This window comes from Mus musculus, chromosome 6 (genome assembly GCF_000001635.26).
Source record: "Mus musculus strain C57BL/6J chromosome 6, GRCm38.p6 C57BL/6J".
In the NCBI taxonomy this organism is placed as follows: domain Eukaryota; kingdom Metazoa; phylum Chordata; class Mammalia; order Rodentia; family Muridae; genus Mus; species Mus musculus.
The window spans coordinates 143,846,692-143,872,475 of NC_000072.6; the positions used below are offsets into that span (position 1 = coordinate 143,846,692).

At 43.8% G+C, this 25,784-nt stretch overlaps 1 protein-coding gene across 28 annotated transcripts in view; it reads right to left on the bottom strand.

The window, feature by feature from the left end:
* Window positions 1–25,784, bottom strand: part of Sox5 (SRY (sex determining region Y)-box 5) — a 953,863-nt gene that overhangs the window by 18,267 nt on the left and 909,812 nt on the right. For all 28 annotated transcript variants that reach the window (XM_006506931.4, NM_001243163.1, NM_011444.3 and 25 more), the window contains one exon: window positions 14,693–14,838. In XM_006506931.4, the coding sequence (XP_006506994.1) occupies window positions 14,693–14,838 (146 nt within the window). The remainder of the gene's footprint in view (window positions 1–14,692; window positions 14,839–25,784) is intronic.

Here is a 25,784-nt window from a genome sequence, read left to right on the forward strand (position 1 = left end):
TTCTTTCCTTCTTTCTTTCCTTCTTTCTTTCTTTCTTTCTTTCTTTCTTTCTTTCTTTCTTTCTTTCTTTCTTTCTTTCTTTCTTTTCTTTCTTTCTTTCTTTCTTTCTTTCTTTCTTTCTTTCTTTCTTTCTTTCTTTCTTTCTTTCTTTCTTTCTTTCTTTTTCTTGCCCGAGGGAGTCTGCTGTAGGCACTCAGCAGAATTCAGAAATTCCAAGGACACTAGCTTAACAGGCTGTTTTTATAGTGAGTGTAGCCATGCACATGCACAAGTCTACTTAAACAAGCAAAAGCACACACACACACACACATGAACACACCACTGACCTCCATCAACAACATCCAAGAGTGTCCTGGTCAAAGAAAACACGACAGTACTTCTTTCAGGAGGGAGAATGCACACATAGTACCTTTCAAATTGTGAACATTTGATTCAACAGTCGGCAGGGAAACAGCACCCTCTGCATCGTGACTCTTAAGACATTTAAAGAGGGAAAGGAAGATGTGATCGATCGGAGGGGCTGGGGCACGTGTGGTATGTTTCCAATGGAGACAGAAGACAAAACCAAGCAGAAAGCCATGTCCTTACAATTCTGTGTGGAATTCAGTACTACATTAAATTTTACACACATTTCTCAGGAGTCCCGGTAGATATTCATTTATTCAGAAACAGAAGTAAATGAAGATGATATGGTGGATCAACAAAACAGCGAGTCGGATTTAAAATAGTTTTCACCGCCTAAAGGAGTTCCGTTCCGAGGGGAAGGAATCAGTCAGATGTCGTAAACACTGGTGATGTGAAATAGTCCTCCCATGGTCTTCCTTTCAATTTCCCACGTCCCCATCAGCGAACTTCTAAGCAGTGGTTCTCAACCTGACTGTCTCCACCCCTTTGGGAGTCAGGTGACTCTTTCATTCTAGTTGCCTTAGACCATCAGAAAGCACTGATATTTACATTATGATTCAAAAGAGTAGCAAAATTAGACTTATGAAGTAGCAACAAAAATAATTTTTATGGCTGGGGGTGGCCTTAAAGAGTCACAGCAGTAGAAAGGTTGAGAACCACTGCCCTAAAGGGACCGACATGGGTGGTATCATTTCTAAGACTCAGTCATTTGAGATTACACCCTTTAGTTTTAATATTTCCTTTTACATAATTCTCTATTTGTATGTTCAAATACTGCTAGGAATAAGAATAGTTGGCTCTCGGTCCTCAGATTTAAATTTTGTCTAGATAGAATCAGCTTCAGTAAATAAGACGATAAACATAAGAAGTGGGAGCAGGGTGTGGTGTCCCAGGCCTGGTGATTCCAGCTTTCAGGAGGCCGAGGCTAGCCTGAGGCATACAGTGGGACTGAGGTTATCCCATGGTACAGAGTCAGGCCCTGTCTCTCTTTTGAACAAACCATGGACCAGAAAGACTGAGCAGGTAGCCCAGAGGTAAATGAGAAGGTGCTAGAAATCGTATACACAAAAGTTTGGAGAACCGGGATGTTGACCAATAAAGATTAATTTTCTCCCAACTTCATAAACTTTTCCCCCCACTGGGATCAGATTAATAAAATGATATCGATGATAAATTTTATAGAAATTGCCATGGCATGCCTCAGTTTCCTGAGCAGTTTTCTAAACCACAAATGCATGATACTCAGACTTTCCTTGGCTCTTACTACTGTTGAGAAGAGGACCTGAAACGTCTCTACCCTTGTGCAGTTAGAAAGAGCAGCGGCAGCAAGACACAGACCTGTAAAGATGCTGGCAAAAGTTCTTTCCTGCTGGGCTCGTTGCAGAGTCGATGAAAATAATTCCACCAAAGTGGTCAAAGCAGAACATTGGTGCAAATATGAGGAGGAGTCAAACACAATGGCCCATATATATCCCTCTTGATTAAAAGGGAGCATTTGGACAGCAACCAGATCTCTTTTGGAAATAGGCTCCTATTTGGCTAATCAAGTCTCATATAAATCTGCAGGTTTGTAAGGGGAAATGTTAGGTCAGTTCAAGAGTCTCTGGGACTTTATCTGATCCTGCCTTGTCCTGAGGGAAGGTCAAATGATTGTGCTCAGCCTGAAGAATAGGAAGGTGCGCAGCTGCAGTCCTAGCCCTCGGGATAAACACTGCAAGCCCAAGGACGGGCTGCTCAATGTAGTGAGTTCCAAGCCAAGGGACTACAAAACAGTCTTGATCTCAGAAAACCAAAGGAGTAAAAGAAAGCCACCCATTTAAACCAGATGGCTCCAGGGACGCACTTGAGTATGTTTATAGCTCTTCTTGGAGTCTTCCTGTCCACAGTGAAGAGGCAGCTGGCCTGCGGCTCAGTGGCTTTCCCTCTGATGAGCATAATAGAAAAAGGGTATTGCACTGCTTGCATATGACACCAGACCCTGTTGGGACCCAACAGGAAGGCCAAAATATACTTATCCTTTCTGTCGGATTGGCAGGGGGTGACCAGGATTCACAGTGAAAGGGACATATGTAAGACAAGAAAGTCTTTAGATAAATCACTTAAGAAGGCTGAGTCCCAGGGCCGAAGTTTTAAAATGGGATTTAAATGTAAGACAGATTCTCATTGGCTTACTAATGTTTAAGAAATTTATATTTTTGACATTAAAAAGAAAACTTTGTGGAGAAAATGCTGAAGAAAAAAAGACAGGGCCAAACATGCAGACAGGAGTGGTTGTGAGCCTCCGTTTCCTACAGTAAAAGCAAAAAATATCTATGATGAAAATGAGATTTGCGTTCTCTAAGAAATGGTTGCTCTCTCTCTCCCCTCCCCTTGTGTGTCATCTAAAGCAATGCATTTCATGTTTATGGGTTTTTTTTTAATTTCCTTTCCATACTTAGGAATGACCCCAATTTCATGTCTGCACCTGTCCAAAAATCAGGAACTTTCTTGCATTATTATTACATCAAATTAAACAGAAAACTGAACATTCACAGAGGACAGAGGGGACATTTTTGTTGATCTTTCAGGGTGCAGTCAAAAGACAGCGCAAGGTGGACCTGAGCGAACATAGGGAGGGTCTTTTCTTTAGTTCTATGGTCTTAAATTAAACAGTGCATGGAGAGATAGGTTCCCTATCCCTTCTCTGAAATTGGGATTCATACAGCAGTGAGCATTGCTTCCCACCAGGCACGCAGACCCAAGGAATGAGCTAGGCTGTGGATCAGCTGCCATAATGGACATCTCTGCAACAAAGCACACAGAGCTACACAACAATAAAAGGCACATGCATGTAATGACAAAACAGCGTGTTGACTTGGTCGCGCAGCTAAACCCCTCTGGCTGCGCTCCCTCGCTTCACTTTCATGGTCTCCTGCTATACTAGTGACACAGAGAATAAAGAAGTAGCTAAATAGAAAAGAAAAAGGATTTTAGTCCTCTAATTATGTGAGCCTCGCAGCCCACCAGAGACATTAGAAGATTATTCATAATGTCATGACTTATCAGCTGGGGATGTCTTCATCGGCTTAAGTAGAAGACTAAGACGCTATGTGGAGGTCCCACCCCTCAGCCCTCAATGAAGAAGCTATGTGGATGTCCACCCCCTCAACCACCAGCTCTGTTCTTGCATATTGATAGCTCTCTGCTCTATAAAATCACCGTCCACCCACATAAACTAACAGCACAAATGGAAGAAAAGGCTTTCTTGTAAATTATGTATAAATTACATATAAATACACACACACACACACACACAACATACACTAAGAAACAGAAATCTTTCTTCTAACTTCAACAGACACATTTCATAGAGTATGGTAAGATTTGTGAAATTTCTTTAACTTCTATCTTTGTTAGATTATGTACAGACACTCTGGGTATCCTGGACTCTGGGACTCTTGACAAATAAGAGAATCAGAGAAGTTTATGGGCCTGCCAATCAAGAGAGCAGAACTGTGTCTGTCTGTTCTCTGGTCTAATGAGATAGAAAACTAGTCTCAGCTAATTCTGCCCCACCCCCATCTTCAAATCAATTTGAGGTTCAGGGTTGAGTTTTGTTGTACATATGATCTGCTGCTTTGAAATCTGGTAGCCAGCTTCAGGAGATGTTTCTTGAAGTATAATGACATCTAAACTCACTGGTATAGTGGGGTCATAAGGAAGCCAACTGGGTAGGCATACTTCCTTACAAAGTGACCTGAGGCTAACAGCCAATGGAAAAGGCAGAGAAAGTCACAGTTTCTGTTAGATTCTAAGTCCAGCTTAACAATAAAAAATGCAAAATGGCGACATGGTTTGTGGAGACAACTTATAGATCCCTATTAATAATTCAATAAATAAATTGTAAAAGGAGAGACATATTTGAAAGGGTTATGAAGAACACTCAAAACCTTCTGGGGAAAAACGAACTGATTTTCACGAAGAAGAGACCTTTGGAAATTAAACCTATGCACCTGATGCACGTTTCAGACTCTATTGCTCTAGGTAGGCAACACGGTACTGGCACGAGGCTAGAGTGTGTGTGGTCAGACTAGTGTCGCAGGGCCTTCCTCATGCATTAGGTTAATGAGGTTAAGGGTGGCAATTGCTTGTGCCCAGCTCAGGCTTTGGCTATTCTGTCAGTCTCCTGGATTGTCAGTGTTAAGAGTGTGTATGAAGAGGTATGATGGGGAAGAGACAGCAGTGGGTGACTTCAATGCCCCGTAAGAGGCTTTCTGGTTTAGGGAACAGAGACATATTCTTAGGGAGGCACAGAAATTCAGTGGTATTAAGCACCAGAACACTGACCAAAGGCCATCGGCTGTCAGGTACAAGACACAGAATGGAGACTTACCTAACCGATGGAGCTGTGTCCGCTGAATGCCACAGAGTTTTGGCCAAGTGACTACCTGTACATCAGAGATGCCAAGGGGGTGTCAGGGTTATGTGTCAGGTTAGGCTGGGGCTGTTTCCTTGTCTTTGAATCCTGGAAAAGCCTATGCTTTTTCGCCAACTTGACTAAACTCCATACGGCAGACGTAAAGTCCTTTGAACAAGCGTATACATTTGTACATTTTCTCTAACTGTTCATAATTTCTCAAAAGCAACTCAGTAATAAACTTCAACCTTAGAGGCAGGCACTCCATACAGATGGGGATGTTGAATGAATATATAGTTTCTAAGTTTTATATTCATTGTCATAAATTCAAGGAATAGGTTATAAGCAAAACAAATAGTGGCTATTCAGATCTATTCTGTGGGGACACTTATGGACTTAGGCACTTCATAAGAAACACAGTTGGATACCCAAGTCTAACAAGACTAATTTATGCTTCGACACAAAAACCCACTGCCAGAGAGAGGGAAGCACCATGGTAGTCTGAGTGTGCCACTCACGGGCAAAGTCGTTCTGAGGATTATGTCAAAAATAAACTCACAGGGAAGCTGAACAGGAGTGCTGCCACTCACAGCCACAGCACACCTCACTCACCGTCCTGGAGCCTGTGCCATGGACGTGAGGAAGAGGAGAGACAGCAGAGGCAAGACTGAGATCAAGACGTCAAACATCTGGGTCCACAGCTAGTCAGGATACAGCTAATGACTAAGGAGGAGGTTTGCTGTGCTGTCACACTGTAGGCACACGTGTGCTGCTCACCATCACATCTATCCAGAATTAGTGGGAGACATACAGGTGGCCATCAAAGAAAAGTAATAGAATTCATAATCTGTATAGGACATCTGATGGGTGTGTACTGGGGGCATACAATGCACATACAGAATTAGAATGCTGTGCAATAACTGTTTTATAAACAAAGTGTGGCTCAGTCACTGGGGTACACACTGGGCTTTTTGCTTTAATTTTTTCCTTTGCATGGAGTAAAAGCCATGAAGCTGTCAGCATTCTTACAAATGTGACCTGAGTAGCCAGTACTTACTTCAGTTGGATCAACTGAATTAGGCTGTTTTCTAGAGTCTTGGGGGATGGTCCGGAAATGCTGGGTCTGACCAATGGGAACAGGCTCACTATGGTTATAGTTCACTTTTCAATTATGCTTGGTAGTTTTAGGTGAAGAAAGATGGGGATGTACACTTAAAAATCTCATTTTAATGAACAGAAAAACTTCACTCCATATTTTATCAGCATAGCTGGAATACATTGTAAATAAGACTGGGTGTATTCTTACTAGTGTTATGGCTCCCATTCCCTAGGAGAGGCCCCAGTGAGGGAGAAGGAAGGAGCTAAGAGGAGAGAGGGGCCAGGAGAAACAAAGATGACTGGGGCGTATGCTAACTGCAGAGAGGCTGGCTTATTACATTGATAGAATGATTTGAGCTTTAAGGCCTCTGCTCAGGCATGCACAGTCCCAACACAGGAGTAACTAGCTGAGCGCACAGGTACCAGGTGCTTTTCTAAAGTCCTTGATGGCCCATTGGAAAAAAGAGATTAAACTCAATGTCAAAGGATGGAGGTCCCCAAACTGATCCCACCATCCCAGCTCCTCCCGGCTTCTCAAATGTCATCTTATTTTTTTCTCTTCTTTTAAAGACTATGTATGAGAACACCTGAAATGTGAAGGCAAAAAAAAAAAAACCCACAAAGGAATGGCCACTAGCCGTTACCATCCCCAAGGCTCCTGGGCATAAGCAAGGGTTTCTCACTTGTAAGAGAGGGAGGAGCTGTGTCTGTACAGAGCTTATGGTATCTTTTGCCATACTTGTTAATGTTTCAATGTTTTCCTAGTGGTTTGACTTCACTCTGGCAAGATCATCTTTCAAAGGTTCATAGAGAATGTATCTACTACACACGTGGGTGTTCGTTCTTATCTTCCTGTGGAAGCGCCTTAAGGAAGAAGGTGATTCTGAAGAGGATGAGGGGATGGACTGGAAGAGCAGAGGACTCCTGATAGGTTAGGCTGCAGAAGCAGCAACAAAAGCCAGTCTTTACTCACACAAACTTTAGGGGATCTACATAGGTGAATTATAGTCCCTTGGTACATACACAGTTGACAATTTGTTATAGATCCTTTTTATCTATGTCTTACTTCACATACTCTTTTTTGTTGTTGTTTTGTTTGTTTGTTTGTTTGTTTGTTTTTCGAGACAGGGTTTCTCTGTGTAGCCCTGGCTGTCCTCACTTTGTAGACCAGGCTAGCCTCGAACTCAGAAATCCACCTGCCTCTGCCTCCCAAGTGCTGGGATTAAAGGCGTACACCACCACGCCCGGCTCACATACTCTTATGATACCCACAATGTTCTCTGCATAATGTTGCCAGGAAGGTGATGGCTAACATTTGCTAACACAAAGAGACAGTTTCCATCACCAGGATGGCAGGGTGGGAGTCCCTCTGACAACCCAGTGGAGCACACCCTCGGAGCCTTATTTTATTGGGCCATTCTGCCCTAACCTTTCCAACCAGAATGATGTAAAGAACACAAGACTCTCTGTTTGAAAACATGCACAGCTTTTCTAGGCTTGGAAATTAAACCATAAAAAGTTTACTGAAAAAAAAAACCCTTTAAAAAGCTCCTTAAAAACTCACACCATAATTGCTCCCCACCAAGCGTGGGCACTTGCTAGCTGCATGTAGTGGCACAGTGACAAATGTATCAAAACGGAGTGCAGGCTATACTAAGAGAAAGAGAAAGCCTTCCACTGGCCATCTGTGAAATAAGGCATGTGGCCATTAAATGCAGAGGCTGTAAATATACACAAACTCCATGAAGCAAGTGGCAAAAAAGGACCAAACTTCAAACTCAAACAAATCAAAATGTTTAATGCATAGTTACCACTGCTGGAGGAAACAGCGTTGATCTCTGCAGCCTGTAAACTCGGCGTGTATTTCAATTAAATACCCCGGAAAGGAGAGAGAGGCAGAGGGAGAGGGAGAGAGAGGGAGAAACGAAAAGATGCAGAAGAAAAGCGTCTGGAACAAAAGGTTGCGGATGCTCTGCACCCCTTTCCCTGAGACACGCAGCCGCTGGACCTGGCACCAGCCTGTCAGGAGTGTCCATCGGAGTTATTGAAAGGCTGGCATGAGAGATGATGGATGGCGGATGATGACATAATACTGATTTACCTTTTTTTTTTTTTTTTTTTTTTTGGTCCTGGTCTTTTGGAAACGGACTGTTCTGCACTGATAATACTCACTGAAGGGTTTTTCTTCCTCCCCTCTCCTGTCCCATAAGAAGGGTTCGCTGGCTAAGAGGCTGGGAATATGAAGGTTTTATCAGTGAAAAACAAAAGGGAAACCTGAGGTTCAGTGGGCGGTGCGTGCATAGAAGCCAGGGCAGGTTTCATGAATGATCATGTGCCCAAGTGGCAGGTCCCTACCCAGGCCATGTTCATTTGCGGAGGACAGAGACTACCATCAGGAAAAGGGTGAATCTTCACCTTCGGACTTTTATGTGTCTTTTAATGAAAGTCACCAAGTCGTTAAATACAAATGTAAAGATTAAGGTAACACACATGTACTTTCATAGGAAAAAGGTAATTGTTTCTGTTGCTTTTGTTATTTCAATTGGTTTCTAGGCAAACTCTAAACACAGGACTGCAAAGATCAGGTTCATCTCTGTTTCCTCTCTCTACTGCTATGTCTACCTCTCATGCACACACCACATGCACATTTTCTATCTCTCTGTCACTAACACACACTACACACACACACACACACACACAGAGAGAGAGAGAGAGAGAGAGAGAGAGAGAGAGAGAGAGAGAGAGAGAGAGAGCTAATGAAATCCCCCTGATTTACAGATTCAGGCTCTCCCTCACTCCTCCACAGGGCTTACCAGCCATGCCTACCTCCTTTGCAAAGCTATTCTCTAACAATTGACAAATGCAGTCCTAATTTGGCCCCTCTGATTCATTTTAGCTCACAGCAATATTTACAACAGTCATCTAGAGACCGTTAATTGAAGCATCTCCCACTGAATGGAGAGCTCCCGTGCTCCTTCCTGCTCACTACTTCAGAGGAAAGCCCCCCTGCTCCGATCTCACGGGCTGTTCCCTTATCTCTAGGAAGGAGCATGTATCAGATAACTCTGCTAGATTCGCTGTGTCAGTTTCTGAAGCGCCATCCTCTGCTCGCCCCATCCATCAGATGGCTGGCGAAGCGTCCGTGAGGAATGATGGATGGAAGATTATCACTGGGGTGCCACGGGAAGCACTTACTGTCATTTGTAACTAATGCTCTCAAGACGCACACTTTTTTTTCATTATTAAACATCTGTATTAAGTCTATATTGGTCACTGTCATTTCGGTTTGTTATTCTGTTAAGGGGAGAGAAAAGGGCTTGGCAACAGTGGGAAAGAAGCTCGTGAGAGGAGAGATTCTGAGTGCGACCATAGCATTAACCTGTCTGTGAGTTGCCCTGTGTCTTCTTGGTAGCGCTTCTGGTAAATTTGGCTCCCATTGCTCTCGAGTGAGTTGTTATTTCAAATAAGCACAGCACTGTTCACCATGGTCACCTCACTCTGTCGAGTGGGCCAAGGATTTTTCTTGAGCTTCAAAGGTATTCTCCTAGTAGCCATTTGCATCGTACGCTGCTGAGTCCCAGCATGTGTAAATGTTGCTAGTACTGGGAGTGTAGACCATGTTTAGTAAATATGTTTTCAACTTTAAGAAATAAATGCCTATGTTTTCATGCTTACTTTCCTTATTTTACACACTTTACGTGGGACAAGCAGGACAGAAGGACAGAAGGACAGAAGTCTGCCTTAACATGCAAGGAAGAAGCCTGGGTTCTGACCTATCATCAAGCAATGTCTCTGTGTCCCTGCTTTGATTTACTGACTTTTTGTGAGTTATGGGTGGGCTATAAGGCCCTGGGTGTGCAGTGTTGGAAGAGCTAAAGGCAGGGAGAGGACATGAGGATGAGCCCAGCCTGATAGAGGAAGCAGCTGAGACCGCCAAGGGCATTTATATGGTGAAGCTGGGTTGACTGTTGATTTTATTTTTTTAACTAATGCCTTCTTGACAGTTCTTTTTACTCTACTAAGATCACCTTTGATTTCAAAGTGCTCCTTGATCTTGGGAGGAAGATATTATCTAATTCCATTAAGAAAAGGATTTGTGGCCAACGTAAAGTAGTGTGCTCGTTCTTGGCCAGGGGTTCCCTTAAATTCATATGACCCACCTCTAGCCAACAGGATGTTTGTGGAAGCTAGCTAGCAGACAGAGAGGACCATCTGAGCGGAGAATCGGTTTAGCAAGGAGAAAATGCACCCTTCTTTGAACCTGGATGATAGATGGTTTAGTGTGCATACAACAACTCTCTGTGTCCCAGAGGGAAAAATAGAGAGGCACAGAGATTCCAACCCAGATGTCATAGAGCTGATAAAGAGTGAGCAAACCTTGCCTCTGAACACACTTGTTTGGTAGTGACTAAACGCCGTTTGTGTATGTTCCTGTACTTAGATTTCCTCTTGTGTGTTGGGAAATGTGTCCAAAAAGACATAACAGCATGGGGTTCACTCTTCCCAGGAAAACTACATTTGGAAGGAGAGTAATGATATGGCAACCTTCTGGTCAGCTTTACCTCTCAGGTGTGTGCTTAAGTTTCTGTTGTGGTCCCATTGCCTGGTGGGATCAGCACAGCTCAGCTCTTACAACTTACAGTACACAGATACTGCCAAGTCCAGACCAAGAGCCTGCTGTCCACTTGCCTGTGGTTCAGACTACGCCCTGTCTGTGCTAAAGCACAGCTTCCAACCCTCCTGTTTCCTCCTACCTGAGATGCCCCCTCCCACCCTTGACCCCGGGGTTTCTGCTGCAGTGTCATCTGTAGCAGAGATCTGTGGCAGAAGATAGCATTATTTGAATATACAATCAGTCTATAATTAACCAGAGATGACAATTATAAATAACACTGTGTCCCAGAGTTTCCAAGAAACCTGACACACACAGTTCTTGGGTATGTTGAAACACTTCCAAGAAAAGTAAAGAAGTGAAAAAAAAATCTTTTAGAAGTCTTCAATTAAAATGTGTTTCAGTAAAAACGACTTTCATGAAGTGTTTTGGTACATATCACCCGGCAGACATTCGTCCTTGTCTTCACACCTCTAATTGTTTTTGCTGGCCAATTACAGCTACGTCGAATCGAGACCTTCTGCTTGGGACAACCATGCTTTTCATATGTGAGGAAGAGTCACCGTGCTCAAGGTTGGTGCATACCAGGGAACAGATCTCTGGCACAGGACTTTAATTTTCTGGATCTTGGGGACAGTCACCTGACATCTCTGTGGATCCGTATGTGGAACGAGGCTGGTGTCTGTCCTTTACAGTCCCTTCTGCTCTGTCCTTAGACCTTTCATACTTCTGCCTTACCTTAGCCTTCTATTTATCACAGACTCTGTGTGTGTGTGTGTGCGCTCGCGCACATGCACACATGTGTATGCATGTATGTAGCTGCCTTTCAGAGGTCAGAAGAAGGGTGGGTCTCCTGGAGCTGGAGCTCCAAGCTGCTGCCATCTAACATGTGTGCTGGGAACCAGGACAGGTCTCTATAAGAGCAGCAGGCAGTGGGTCCCCAGCCCAGGGACAGTTACTTAAGGTAGCAAATAGCGTTCTTTGGGGACTACAAATGGCTTGGAAAAATGCTAGCAGAAACTGTGAAAGCGCATTGTCCCACATTCCACTGATGCCTTTCTTCAAGAACCATAACAGGAAAGCTTAAGCTAACCACTGAGCTTCACGTGAACTGACCACGGATGCAGCAGTATGATTACATCAGGGACTAGGGAAAGACAAGCAAGGAACAGGGTCATATTTCTTCATGAAGCACAAGTATTCAGTTTTCTCTTCACATATAAATATCTGATAGGACATGCTAAGTAACCTGGGATCTGGACTCATGCACAATAATATGCAATTAATTGATTGATAATTTTAACTAAACTGCCAAGAGATTACACATTTTGTGGTTCAAAGCCAAGCCCCCAGTGCACAGGACAGTCGGTAACACACAGTAGGTATGAATGCTGGTTAATCACCTATTCAAAGATGCAAACTTGGCATTATCATCATCGTCCCATAGGTTACAGAGACATAGGTTGATCAGTACAGAAGTGACTCAGGCTTGTCCAACAGCCAGAGGCAGCCAGAGGGCATGATGCTACCTCCTGCCAAGCACAGCAGCACACTCAGGGTTCTGCCAGGATGTTGTCCCATAAGGAAGCTGAGTCATACCCTCTGGCTGTCTCCTCTTATAGAAAGGATGTGTCAAACTGTCACATTAGACAGACAAGCTCAGTTTTCATAACTTAATATTTGTACTTCAAAACAAATAAAAACATAAGTTCAAGAATGAATTATAGGTATGGAGAGATGGTTCATCCTGGCAGAGGACCCAGGTTTGGTTTCCAGAACCCAAGTTGGATGGTCCACAACTCCCTGTAACTCCAATTCCAGGGTTCTATGGGTACCTGGACACACATGCGCACACACACACACACACACTCATACACATCACACATACATATACACATACATACACACACACCACACACACACACACACACATACCACACATACACACACACACACACATTCATACACATCACACATACATATACACATACATACACACACACCACACACACACACACACACACACAAACTCATACACACCACACATACATATACACATACATACACACACACCATACACAAACACACACACACACCAGCCACCTAATTATAATTTTTTTATAAAAAGAAACCTAAAAAGATAAAAGCATTAAGAAGATTTTGCAGCCAATCAGGAATGACCCTGAGGTTGCTGTTGGTGACTCAGCTGGTCAATGAGGTTGTTGGTGGTGACAGTGACTGTGCTGGCCAACAGGAATTGGCAGGTTATTGCTTCAAAAATATATTTTAAAATACAGATGTTACAACTACCAAGGAGGGAGGGATGTTGGAGGTGTGTCTCCCCCCACAAAGACAACGCCATGCCTGCCACTAAGGCCAGAGAGGTAAAGTCAAATGCTCGTGGGTATGGATGCGGATGAGAAGTGTCAGCCAGGCCACCGTGCTGTGGATGAGCCCGGACTGGAGTGAGTGCAGGCAGCTGCATTGCTGTTGCTTAATCGGAAGACCATGGAGTCGCTGAAGCCAGTGCAGGCACATGCAGGAGAGCAACAGCTGATCCGCATTAGCGAAGATTAACTCGCTTTGCGGTGGTGGAGGGCGCTGGATTATTTTATGTACTCCTGTTGCCTCACAAGCCGTCAGCACGATTATTGCCCTCCGATGTGAATGACTGATCTGTAACCACAGCTAAACAGCTTGCTGCTTAGGGGCTTCAGGAACCTCATGAAGATGGATTTCCATACCATCAAAGTGCTTTTAATGGGCTCCCGGATCCAACCACAAGACCTATTTTGCGAGTATATAGAATTCGGGATGAAGGCTTCCTGTCCAAAAGGATTTGGTTGGTTGTCATTTGACAATTCCCAGCCAGCACAAGGGAGGGGACTTGAGGGGGGAGATAGGTAGAGTTGTCTCTGCTTTGGAGGATTAGAAACAAGGTGGTGGTGATGGGTGGGGGGAGTTGTTACAGATGTTCACAGAATGCAACCAACGGCTGCATCCACAGCTGAACTCAAAGCGCTTAACAAATAGTGGCAATTTAGCTATGCTTGCGAGGAATAGCTCCCGTCACTTTGTGTTAGCATCTGGCCGAGTGTTAAACTCATTTCTGCGAGGGAGCAGGGGAAAGGGTTTCTTGCTGGAGCGTTCTTTCAAGAATGTTTAAATATTTGAATATAAATCCCTTTCTGCTTGCTATCATTCCTTCTTAGGGCTGCCACTGAGTGTCTTTCTGCTGTCCCTTCTGGTCCCAACGTCTCACTTAGGCTACAAGAGTTGTGAGTGCTGCTGGCCTGGGGTCTGCAACAGCTGGCAAAGGTCACGGCCTAAGTTCACCTGCACCTCACTCAGGGTGCTTACCCACCTAATGCCATGTAAAACATGGCAACCCAGAGAGCTATTGGCAGGACTAAGCTGCTCATTCAGAGAAGATTTGTGGGGCTTCTTTGTGCCTCCGGAGGATAGAAATGTAGACCACTGATAAATAGCTGACCATACCCTGACCCCTCACCTACAGCATCAGTAGGATGGTGAGGACTCAGTCACCGCTCAACATTTTCATCCAGATACTACCTCAAGAAGTCCACCACTCCAGGGATGCTATGGCCACATCTTTTTTTTTTCTAAGCCAAACAAAGCTTACATGCAAATATAAAGGCACAAAGCCATCGTGTCTCTGGCTAGTCCAGATGCTCTGCTGGCTTTGGGTAGAATACAGAAGGTCAAAGCCTATTTTGCGACACGATGAAGTCAAACTTTCCAAGTTTGCAGTCCCTAACACTTGACAGTGGCAACATTATGACAGGCTTAGGAGCCGGGGTATCATCCAAGCTTAGGCTGACTAGAGCAGATTCCGTGTTTTTCAAATCCAGCTGATCCCCAAGTACGAGCTAAGCATCTCTGGAAGGCAAAACTTCCCCTCAGATGCAGCATTTCAAATGCCACTTCGTTTTAATACACCCTTGGCAGGGAAAACGGCTGTGTTCATCCCTAGTAAGGTCTGGGGATGCACAATGGTGTTCTAATGCCTGGATGGGCCCCTGGGAGCTCCCTGTGGGTGGGGGAGGTGACAAGGAGGGGCCGTCATCCTGAAGACAGTAGGAGGGAAGCATGGGAGAAAAGAAGGCATCCTAGTGCTCCTCACAGCCACTCAGAGAGAGCAAGTCGCTGCCCCCACTGACCTTTTCTGTCCGGCAGTTGCTGAGACCTATGCTGTTCACCACGGCCACCTTCCCGTCCAACGCTTGCTGCTCTCGCCTGAGTTGCTCTTTCATCTGGCGAGCTTCTTGGATTGCCTTGGTGACAGCATCGTGGTCATTTAAATAGCCTGGGAACAAGACACAATAGATGTACCAAGTGCATGGGAGAGGGAGAAGCTGAGTTTTGGTCATTACTTGGTTGGGGGTGCGGGTGAGGAGGAGGCGGTGGGTTCTGAGGGATCTGAGGGTTCCTAATGTCTTCATGGAACCCATGCGGAATGAATGAATGAATGAATGAATGAATGAGCAAGCAGTCATATATGAGAATACCACATTCATCCACAGTAGAAAGACACACACACAGCATATCTGATTGCTTCTAAATGTTCACAAATTTATACCTGCAAATGTAGATTGATTTTGATTTGAATTGTGCATGCATGTATGCATGTGTTTTTGCATGTGTGTATGTCTGTGTGTGTCTCCCTGTGTGTATGTGTGCAGTGTCCACATAGGCCAGGAGAGGTCCTTGGATCTCCTGCAACTGGAGTCACAGGCAGCTGTGAACCAAGATGGCTACTGGGAACCAAACTTGTCTCCTCTGCAAGAGTAGTACGTGCTTTTAACCATTGAGCCATCTTTTCAGCCTCAAACGTAAAGTATTCCAAAGTTTAAAAATATGAAACTCGGAGGTTCAGTCAGTTGCCCTCTAAGATCTATGCGCTGATAATAGCAACTGCAGTTCCCTCTCAGAGTATCAGAAAATTCAGGTCAGGGTGTATGGCTAGTGCAATCAGGTCTGTGACAGATGGGATAAGTCATTAGCTGACTGGAAGAAACACTCCCCCACCCCCATAAATCCACTTTCCGTGAACATGATCTACAGGTGGCAGTGGTTTCCTGTGGGTCTAAAGTCCTAGGCATGAGGAGACTAGACTTCAGGCACACAATATGACCAAGAACCCGCAATCAGTAAGACATCATCGGTAGTATTAACTCTGGCCTCTGTTAACTCAGTCTCAATGGCCAGCTTGGGTCTAAAACTCCCTGGCCCAGGCTTAGTCAAGGTCTCTGCCAAAATAGTCTAAAAGGACTCTGAGTGAGGGGCTGAGGTGATGTTAACCTGATCCCAGTGGAGCTGCTGGCCACTGACTTATTTGCTGTGCATTACTGTACAGAACATTATTTTAGGGTAGAGGAGAATTGAGAAAAAAAAAACAGTGCATTTTGCAACTATTTAAAGGATGGCTAATATTCTGTTGCTCACTCCCTATCTTTTAAGTGGGGCATAAAATGGCCTAAGATGGATCTGTAATATGAAATTGCCCAGAAAAGGGACTTGTTTGTGACACGAGGCTAAATCTAACCAGATCCATTGGTGAGCTGTGACAGATGGAGGGACTGTGAGACAGAAGGCAGGCACTAATCACACATAAAATGACCGGCTTGCCTCAACATGTTCCACGAATTCCAGCAAACTTTACACCCTAATCCATTTTTAGAACAAAAAACATCTGGGCCATAAATCCTCTAATCTGCCAAAACACGCTATTAAATCCCACGATTTGTTGAAAAACACTAAGATTAAAGAAAGGAAATATAAAATGGCTAGCTGCCTTGCTACGAAAGTGTTATTAATACTCTTTCTTTGTGTCATTATGAATGTTCTGGTACTAAAGAGCCTTGTCTAATCATGTCAGATTACACACCCTCATTGCATAGCTCTTCTGTCTGACCTGCTGATTGCCAAAAACTCATCAAATATTTTCTCGCTGCTTAAAAATTCTACTGAGAGTACTGAAGGGAGACCCACATAGTACGGTTCTGGTGAGGACTGGTAAAGTTTGGTTCCTCGGTGGTCCTGGCTTTCCTTGTCACAGGCTAATCCTGGTCCTCTCATCTTCTTGGGTCCTTGAGTATGTCCCAGATGAGGTCATAGAAGGAGGAGGGGACTGAGAGTGATTGCTGTGCTTTTTAGAAATAGTCACTGCAATTGATCCAAAGAACAAACTGCGGCTTCAAATACACATGATGTTCACACCAAGGACTGCTTGGGGTGGATGTCTGTGGCTGAGGATAGACCTGCTCTCAGTGACACTCTCCCCAGCATCATGAACAGTGCTCTCAACATGTTATTCCCCAGTGCATAGCGACCTGCCGTACTCTGGGTAGCAATCCAGCCCTTCTGTGATAAGCTTGGGTGTGCTTGTTTAGTCAGTCCTCAAAAGACCAGTCTGCTTGTCCTGGCCCCTGACCCCTGTCTCTACTCAACCTGGCGATGCATGCTTTTTATACTCTATTTAGTCTCTCTATGGTCTGTTTAGCTTCCCCAGAACACAAATATATTTGAAACGGTTTAGCACATGGTGTTGAATAAAAGCATGAATTCTTTAAGCTTTTTTACAGACTGCCAAGATAGCACTGTGTAGGAAAACAGTTAATATGGATAGATGGGGAATGTAAATGATGGTGAGGTGAGGAACTGAACCCATGTGGGGCAAGGGCCACTCCAGCCGTGGGGAGGGTCGATGAGGTTCAAATAGGTGCTGGCTCAGAAATAAACATTGTTTTTGGAGACCCTTGTGTTTCAGTAGTAACGCTGTGTTAGATTCTAAAATTGGTATCTGGTCTGCTAACTCTGAAAGCCGCACCATATGTTACAGAGTTGAGCCATGGCATGGGTTTGCTCCCTGTGTCCGTCCAGTGTCATTTTAGCATGCTCAGCTGATGTCTTTCTTCCCCTGCTGGCTCCCTTCACCCATGTCCTTGCATTGCCTTGCCTTGGATTCTAGAAAGAATGGTTGGAGATTTTATATATATGTGTATGTGTATGTGTATGTGTATCAATGGTATGTGCATATGTATATATATATATATATATATATATATATATATATATATATATATATATATATATGGTATGTGTGTAGATGCACACTTACCTGTGAATAGTATAACATATGACCTCCCTACCTTCCTCCTCCTGCCAACTGACTTCATTTCTGTCACCTGTTTCATTGAACACGATAGCCTTTTTTACAGTTATCAAAAATGTCCTAGACCAAAGTTCTAGATTTTTCTTGCCCCCCATTTATGTTTCTTATCTTTAAACCATCCCCACACTTACCTCAACTTTAAGTGTGAGGATACCTCTCCCTCCAAACAAGCAAATCAAGTTTTTCCTCAAATTTTATTTTTAACTAACTCCCCCCCCCCCCAGTCAAGCTCCTTATATTTGCTCCAGGGCTGTGCTCTCTCCCATCCTCTCATCTCTCTGGCCACAGCTAACACCTCTCTGCTGCTTCCCAAGGCCTCGAGTTGCTGGATTCCAAAGCATTTTCTCCTTCCTGCACAATGGCCTCCCAGGGAATCCTGACAGTGGGAAGCTCCCACACCCACTCGTTCTGGTATAAGGTCCTCTTTCTCCCAGGGCTTCTCCTCACCTTGAGATTTTTGCCCTGGAAAGTTTTATACCTGCTCCTTAAATTTTGGTTCAACTTCCCAATCAATAAGGGGTAAAACGTGATCTATGTTAGACCAGCCTGAAGCAAAACTGTATTTAGCTCAGCCACGTGGCAGTCGTTCAGGTCGTCTTACTTTTTTCTCGGTTGCTTCATTGCTTAAATGCAGGTGACACAACATTAGCGAATGGTGTCAAGAACAACTGAGTTAATAGGGTCTCCAGACATAATAAATGTCCCATGGCAGCAGTAGCTGTCACCTTGTTTACAAAGTGGCCCTGAGAAGTGAGTGGAATTGGCAGACTGGATTCTGAGGGATCTGGGTTTCTGTTTATGGGAAGTGTGATGACTGACAAGTTGTAACAATCGCTCTGGCTTCCGTTCTTCTCTCTGCTGTATGATGGCTGCAGCGTGGATGGGTGCAAGGTGAAGACGTGTGTCTGAGAGGCAGAGCCACTTGGCGTGTGAGGAGGTACTTCAAACCAGAAATATCCTAACTTCATTTCTGTCTCCTGTTCCTTTGCCCTATCTGATTCCTCTTGGGACTCTCATGGTAGGACATTGTTCGTGATGGTAAGAACTGTGAAAGACTGGCACTTCATGGTTGGTACAGAGACCCATGCACGGATATGGGATGTTACTCAAGAGATGAGGGCTCACCTGGCATACTCAGAGGCCCTGGGTGTGAATCTCAGTGCTAAGCAAATAAATAAGCAAACACAAGTTCAATTCAGCCCAAGGCTGCCTGCTAGAGTTCAAAATGACACATCAAAACTGACGGCTTGATAAGTGATATTCTGTTATTGTTTGTTTTGTTTTCTGTTTTTTAATGTTTTTGTTTACAAATTCAGGCAGCGGTTACAACTATGGTTAGGATCTGAAGGGAGTAGACATGTATAGAAGTTGAACGAACTCCGCAGGGGCAAACTTGAGGGCTAACAGCGGTATGATTTCTAGCTAATACTTCAAAGGAGGCAACTAGTGTTTTGCCTTCACTTCCAGAAGCACCCTTTCTCCTTCCCTCTCTGTGTCTTCGTCCTTCTCTCTGTCTGTATGTCTGTCTCTGTCTCTCTGACTCTCTGTGTCTGTGTTTCCTCTGTATGCACGTGTGTATGCAAACATGGTGTGTGTGTGTTTAAGGGTGCACTAGGGTGCACGTGTGGGTGGAATCTATAGCTATATTTCAAGGGTCAGTCCTCTGGTGCCATGTACCTTACTTTTTGAGACACGATTTCCCATGATCATGGGGCATGTCACAAGGTGAAGCTGGCATTTTGTCCAATGTGGATTCTAGGTCTTGAATAGGGGTCTCCATGTTTACAAGGGAGGCACTGACAGAGCCATTTCCCTAGCCTACAGCCTGTAGTTTTAACTGTTTGAGTCTTGAGAGGCTATCCTACATGCTAGATACACCAAAAACAAAAACAAAGAAGCAACTACTGCCAGCTTCAAACCCTACTATATGAATGTGTACCTCTGCATACATGTACATGTATGTGCATATATATTTTCCCATTCCACTTCTCTAACTGCATGCCCTAAGAGTCCCTGAAATGCAGCCTGTGTATCTCAGAACTCACCATCATCCCCCTGCCTCAGGCTGTCCTTTCTACATTCCATGGAACTTCCCAGTAGCCTACCCCAGCCCTCGGATGTCATCATCTAAGATTAGATTCCTCTCCTGACCTGAATATCAGTCGAGTCTCGTTGTTGAGCATTCATTCCTCAGCTCTTAAATTTGCTGACCCATGACCCCTGGTCCCTGCTTTCAGTAACGGCATCCCATCATCCATTTAGGCTAATCTCATTCTTTATTGCTATTCTCTATCTTCAGAGTTATTTTCCCAGCGTCTGTCTTTACTCTGCTTCCAGACAAAGTATCAGGATGTGAAAAGCCTCCGCTTGAAAACCCGTCTCTTGGTAGCTCTGTGCTTAAAGTAGCATTCCGTGAAATGACGATCTGTCATTGTTTATAAAAAAATGTTCAAAGTAAGTGAATTAGAGTTAAATGTCTTCAGAGTTTTGGCTATGGTTATGTGCCGTGAGAATCTCCAAGAGACAATGCCAACCTTCAGCCTTGCCTATACACATCGTAACTTTCAAAACTCTAACATTTCCCCCAATCATCATTCTGGGATAAGCCCTGAGAGCTTTAACAGGGCCTGAAAGCCCCTTCATGTTGTCGGGCGTTTGATCTTCCCATGCCTCTGTCTATCTCTCACAAGGCCCTGCCTGAGTTGCAAAGGGACAGTGCCCCAGTCCAAAGACTTTCCTGATTGCCTTCTCTATAAACTCCTCATCTGCTGGAATGTTCCATGACTCTGCTGTGTTTGGGAATTTCTTCGGGCATTATTCTCTGTGAGGACTTCTCTGACATAGTGCAGACCTGCTCCAGGCAAGTTCTGTGAAGCCTGCTTATCTACTCCTTTGAAGCCTTGTAAATACTTTCTTCATCACGCAGGCCTGCATTTTCCTAAGCATGTGGTCTCAGCTTGTCTATCCGTGAACTACTGGAGGGCATTTAAAATATTTTATTCTATTTTCAATTCTCTCTCTCTCTCTCTCTCTCTCTCTCTCTCTGTGTGTGTGTGTGTGTGTGTGTGTGTGTGTGTGTGTGTGTGTGTGTGTGTGTGTGTGTGTGGTCTCCTGATTCGCTTGCTGGGAAAAGAGCAGCAAATGCTCTTAACCACTGAGCCATCCCTCCACCCCAAAGGGCAAGATTTTTGTTGTTTTTTTTTTTCTCCTGTTTTTTCTGTTTTTGTTTTGTTTTGTTTTGTTTTGGGATTTTTTAGTTTTAATCTTTCATTTGTTCCATCACAAGACTATTTTAAAGGAATATGCCTGTATTTTTCTGAGCTCCTGTCTTCAGATAACCGACAAGTTCATGTCATTGAAAAGCTTCACTCCATGGCACAGAACTGCTAAAAGGTGATGGTGCTGGCAGACATATCAAGCCAACACAGACTCTTACATCTTATGTATACATTCTGTGTAAGACTGCTTGAGTTTTTAAAATGACATGTATTTTGTGCATACATGTGTATCACATGCTCATTCTTGATTATCGCAGCACACGGGTGGGGTAGGAACAAAAACAGGCATCAGTTCTCTCCTTCCACTGTACAGTTTCCAGGACTTGAACTCAGGTCTTTGGGATTAGGGGAAAGTCCACTTTTTACCCACTGATCTCTCTCACTGACCCCGTAAACATTTGTAGTTTCACATAAAAGTTGGAGTGTGTCACAAGATTTTCCACAAAATTTTCTGAGTTTCAGATCAGTTATGAAATATCAGCCTCTGAATGTATAATATCTATATCTTCATCTTAGAAAGTCAGAATTAGATCATAAACATAACAACAGTTTGCTAACTGTGAAGTGTCATTCACTCAGAAATGGTTTCCAGCTGTGGTAGGGTGGCATTGCTCACTTCCTGAAGAGGCGGTGGCTTCCTGTGAACAATAACAGCCTCACTTAGACTCCGGTGGCAACAGAGTTGCCTCATCCTGTCTCTTGTGTAAGTTCTTCTCACTAAAGATGTAAAGTACTACCAGGGCACAGTGGTTCATGTCTGTCATGCCAGCACTTAGGTGTGGAGCAAGGAGGTCAGGCTTCAGAGTGCAAGGCCAGCCCGGCTATGCTGCTAACACAGTTTACACACTTGAACACACTTCTTTCATTTATGTGGGCCTGTGCCTATTGAGGACAATGGAAGGACACTTTCAATGTCCATGGGTTTCTGAGGAACTTTAAGCTGAGGGTAACCTGTTCTAACAGGGGACACAGTTATGCCATGTCAGATGTGTGTGCCTCTGCTTGCTTCCTAACGTTTACAAATGCATGGCACAGAGAAAATGTAAATACATTTTACATCTTTCTTCTCTTCTCTTTTCTTTTTTCTTTCTTTCTTCCCTTCCTTCTTCCTTCACTTTTCATTCTCTCTGTCTTTCTTTGTCTCTGTCTGTCTCTCTCTTTCTCTCCTCTCTCTCTCTGTCTCTCTGTCTCTGTCTCTGTCTCTCTCTCTCCCTCTCTCTCTCTCTCTCTCTCTCTCTCTCTCTCTGTGTGCGTGCAGAGGTTAGAAGATGGTTCTTAGGATTCAGTGCCTCCCCCCCGCCCCTTCTATCATGTATTTCCTAAGAATCAAACTCAGGTTATCAGGTTTAACAGCAAGGGCCTTTATCTGCTCAGCCACGCAGTAGCACAAACAGGAAGTATTCAACTCCCACTTACATGAGTGAAAGATAAACCATTAAGAGAGAGGCCATCAAGAGGCAAAATGGGGCCAGAAAGAATGCCAGCTCAGGGACTTCAGGCCCCACTGACCTATAGTGGCAAGTATAGATAAATTAATTGCTGAACTACCATGCACATATATAATTTCCTTAATAAAATGAGGAGGCCTGGGATGAAGCTCAGTGGTGAGGTGCATCCTTGGTCTGTGGAAGTCCCTGGGCCAGCTCCTTGTCATTGACACATGCAATAAAATCAGAGCCATACTACTGTTTATCCTCCCAAGGAAACTTACTCCAGATGCCCACAGAGGTGACAATGTGCCTCAGTTCCCTACAAACAGGAATGCTTGGCCAGATAACATAGGTGTCTGTCTGCTCTATCGAGTCTTATACTTTTGGAATAGTCACAGTGACAAAATAGGAGAAAAATACCTTGTGGAATGTTTACAGAAATACACATATGTGAAACATAAGTAGAGAGGACCTATGCAGGCACAGTGACAAACAGCCCAGTCAGTCTCAAATTATCCACCATTCCTCTGGACTGTTTGCACTTGGGATTTTTTTCCCAGATACCTATCATCAGTCTACCAATCAAAAGTATTCTTGTAGAACCATACTCATTAGAGTATATTGGCCACAAACCTTAAAAAGTCACTTTCTATATGTGTAGCTAATAGATAGATAGCAAAAAGCTAGTGTCATTAATGATAACTCAAAGTTATCTTTTGGTCCATCATTTTCCATGGTTTATTAATGGCCTAAAACATTAATTTTTCTTTCAGAGTGACCTTTACAACACCATTAATCCTCCTGGCTTTTACCCAACTACATTATTTCTCATTATAGTCTCAGCTTTCAACATCTACATTTGTTGAAAAGAGAAAAGTAAATTGTAGTAGCCTCAAACCCTTGGAAAATATGAGGGCTGTAGGTATGGTAAAAGGATTTTGCAGGATGGGGGAAAGAGATGTTTTATTACAGTGATAGAGAAAGCCATATGATAAGTATCATTAAATACATTCTTGTCTTTATAAAATATTTGGCCATTCTTAATCTTTGGGAATGCTGATGTAAAACTATCTATAGGCATGAATATATGAATATATACATATATATATGCACATATATAATCATTATATTAGAAAGCAGGGTTTCAATAATATTTTAAAAGTAGGCCATATGTCAACACCATGATATTTATGACCTCCATTTGTTTAAGGAAGTGAATCCTTTTTTCCAGATCAAATGTTTTCTTACACACTCAGTCCATAGAAGCTGATCTAGCTTTCTGTCCTCTAGGACAATGTGCAGAGGAGTTGGCGTCAGACCATAACATTGAGAGGCCCATGTAGGTCTGCTGGCCCTGCCCTGTGCTGGTCTGCTGGCCCTGCCCTGTGTTGAATCAGTAGCAGTAAATTACCTTGAGTTCTGCTTTGTAGAAATCAGTGTTTGGAAATGCCTTTTGCTCTGTCTAGTTTTCAATTAAACTGACTCTGGACCAATTTTTTTTTATTTCCTTCTGTCTCTAAACAAAGACCCAGTTTCCTTCTTCCTAAGGCAAGTCCTTCCAGCACCCCTGTCTCTCTGCTATGATAGAGTCCCCTCACTCTCTTTCAGGGCCATGCGTCTCTCCACTTTTCTCCTCTTTCTCATTGGAAAGGAATATGCGACTATCTATTCATCTATCATCTGTCTGTCATCTGTCTATCTCTCTATCTATCTATCATCTATCTATCTAACCATCCATCCTTCCATCCATCCATCCATCCATCCATCCATCCATCCATCCATCCATCCACTTATCTCTCCCCATTTTAAACCTAGGTCTACTTGACCTCCACAGTTACTTCTAGATAGAGACACATTTGCAAGAGACCCCACATTGCTGAGTGACCTGGATCATACACTGAACTATCCTGTTCTCCGAATCATTGCAACTTGGAGTCTGGTGAGATCACTCCACTTGGTCTTCAGAATCTACTTATCTGTGAACTCCAGTGAAAGGCCAGAGCTCACCTACTTCATGTTCTTATGATTTTCCGCAGAGCATGCCACCATCAAATGGCCCCTGCTATGTGCACCTCTATGCAGGGTCACCTCACATTGCCCTATAGTTCTGTTTGTCTATGAGGTACCTGTTGACTTGCATGCATGGGGTTACTCTGCCACATGAGTGCTTCTATGAGTTCAAAGGTGACGAGATAATGACAGCTATCCCAAACTGCTCACCAAAAGAAGATTTCTTTCAAGTGTGAGTCTGTTAGTTGACTGAAGGCGTTCTAATAGCACCTACATGATAGCTTCCCCTGCAGTGTGACCTCTCTGTGCTTCTGATAGTTACTGCAGTGACTAAGAACTTCCCCACACTACCTATATGCACGTCATTTGGTATTCACTTGTTTTAAACAGTCTTTTTAGACAGTTTTCTACCTAGAAAAATATGTGGTAGATTAAAAATGTGTTCAAATCATCTTTGAGAATTTTTTCTCCTTTAAACGTTGGAGGCCGATTTCCTCTTTTTAAGTTAAGTTTCAGAAAAGCGGGACAGACTTGGTAGGAATTTGGTGGGCAGGTCATAAACACCACAACTTCCTCTACTCTCCTTTGGGGTCATTTCCTGGGAAGTTTTCCTACCACATGACTGCAGGGAAGTTTTGTGTGACCAAGAACTGAGGTCTCCAGCTACGAACTAGGCAAGTGAGTTGTCTACCTCCAGTGAGGTCTACAGGGGTCTGTCTTTCTGGCCAGCATCCTGTGATCATTTGAACTATCTTAAGAAGCTGAGTCCCTTTGCAACTGAGGAAATGTTCATTTAAGGTTTGGGGCTGTTTTTTCTATCACACTTAGCTATACATCAGAGGCATCTATGGTTCTTTACTTCTTACCAGACAACCTCCTTCCTGGTGAACTGCTCTAGTCAAGAAATAATCTCTGCATCTAACATCCTAGCTCTGCTCTCATGTAGCAAACAGGGTCACAGTTTCCCCCTGAGCACTTGTGACTAAAGACTTCCTTGTTCTTGTGATCCAACATGCACTACATTTTATAATTGTCCCTTCCAGCTTTGTCCTGCTTTCTCCTCATTTACTGATAACAGAAACACCCCCGTTTCCCTGTGGCGCATGTGACTTTTTCAGAGTATGCCTGCATCCCTCCAGAATCCAGTTTGCCTATTTCTATATCATGTAAAACCCTCAGAACCTGTATTGGCTGGTTTTGTGTGTCAACTTGACACAGCTGGAGTTATCACAGAGAAAGGAGCTTCAGTTGGGGAAGTGCCTCCATGAGATCCAGCTCGGGAGCATTTTCTCAGTTAGTGATCAAGTGGGGAGGCCCCCTTGTGGGTGGGACCATCTCTGGGCTGGCAGTCTTGGGTTCT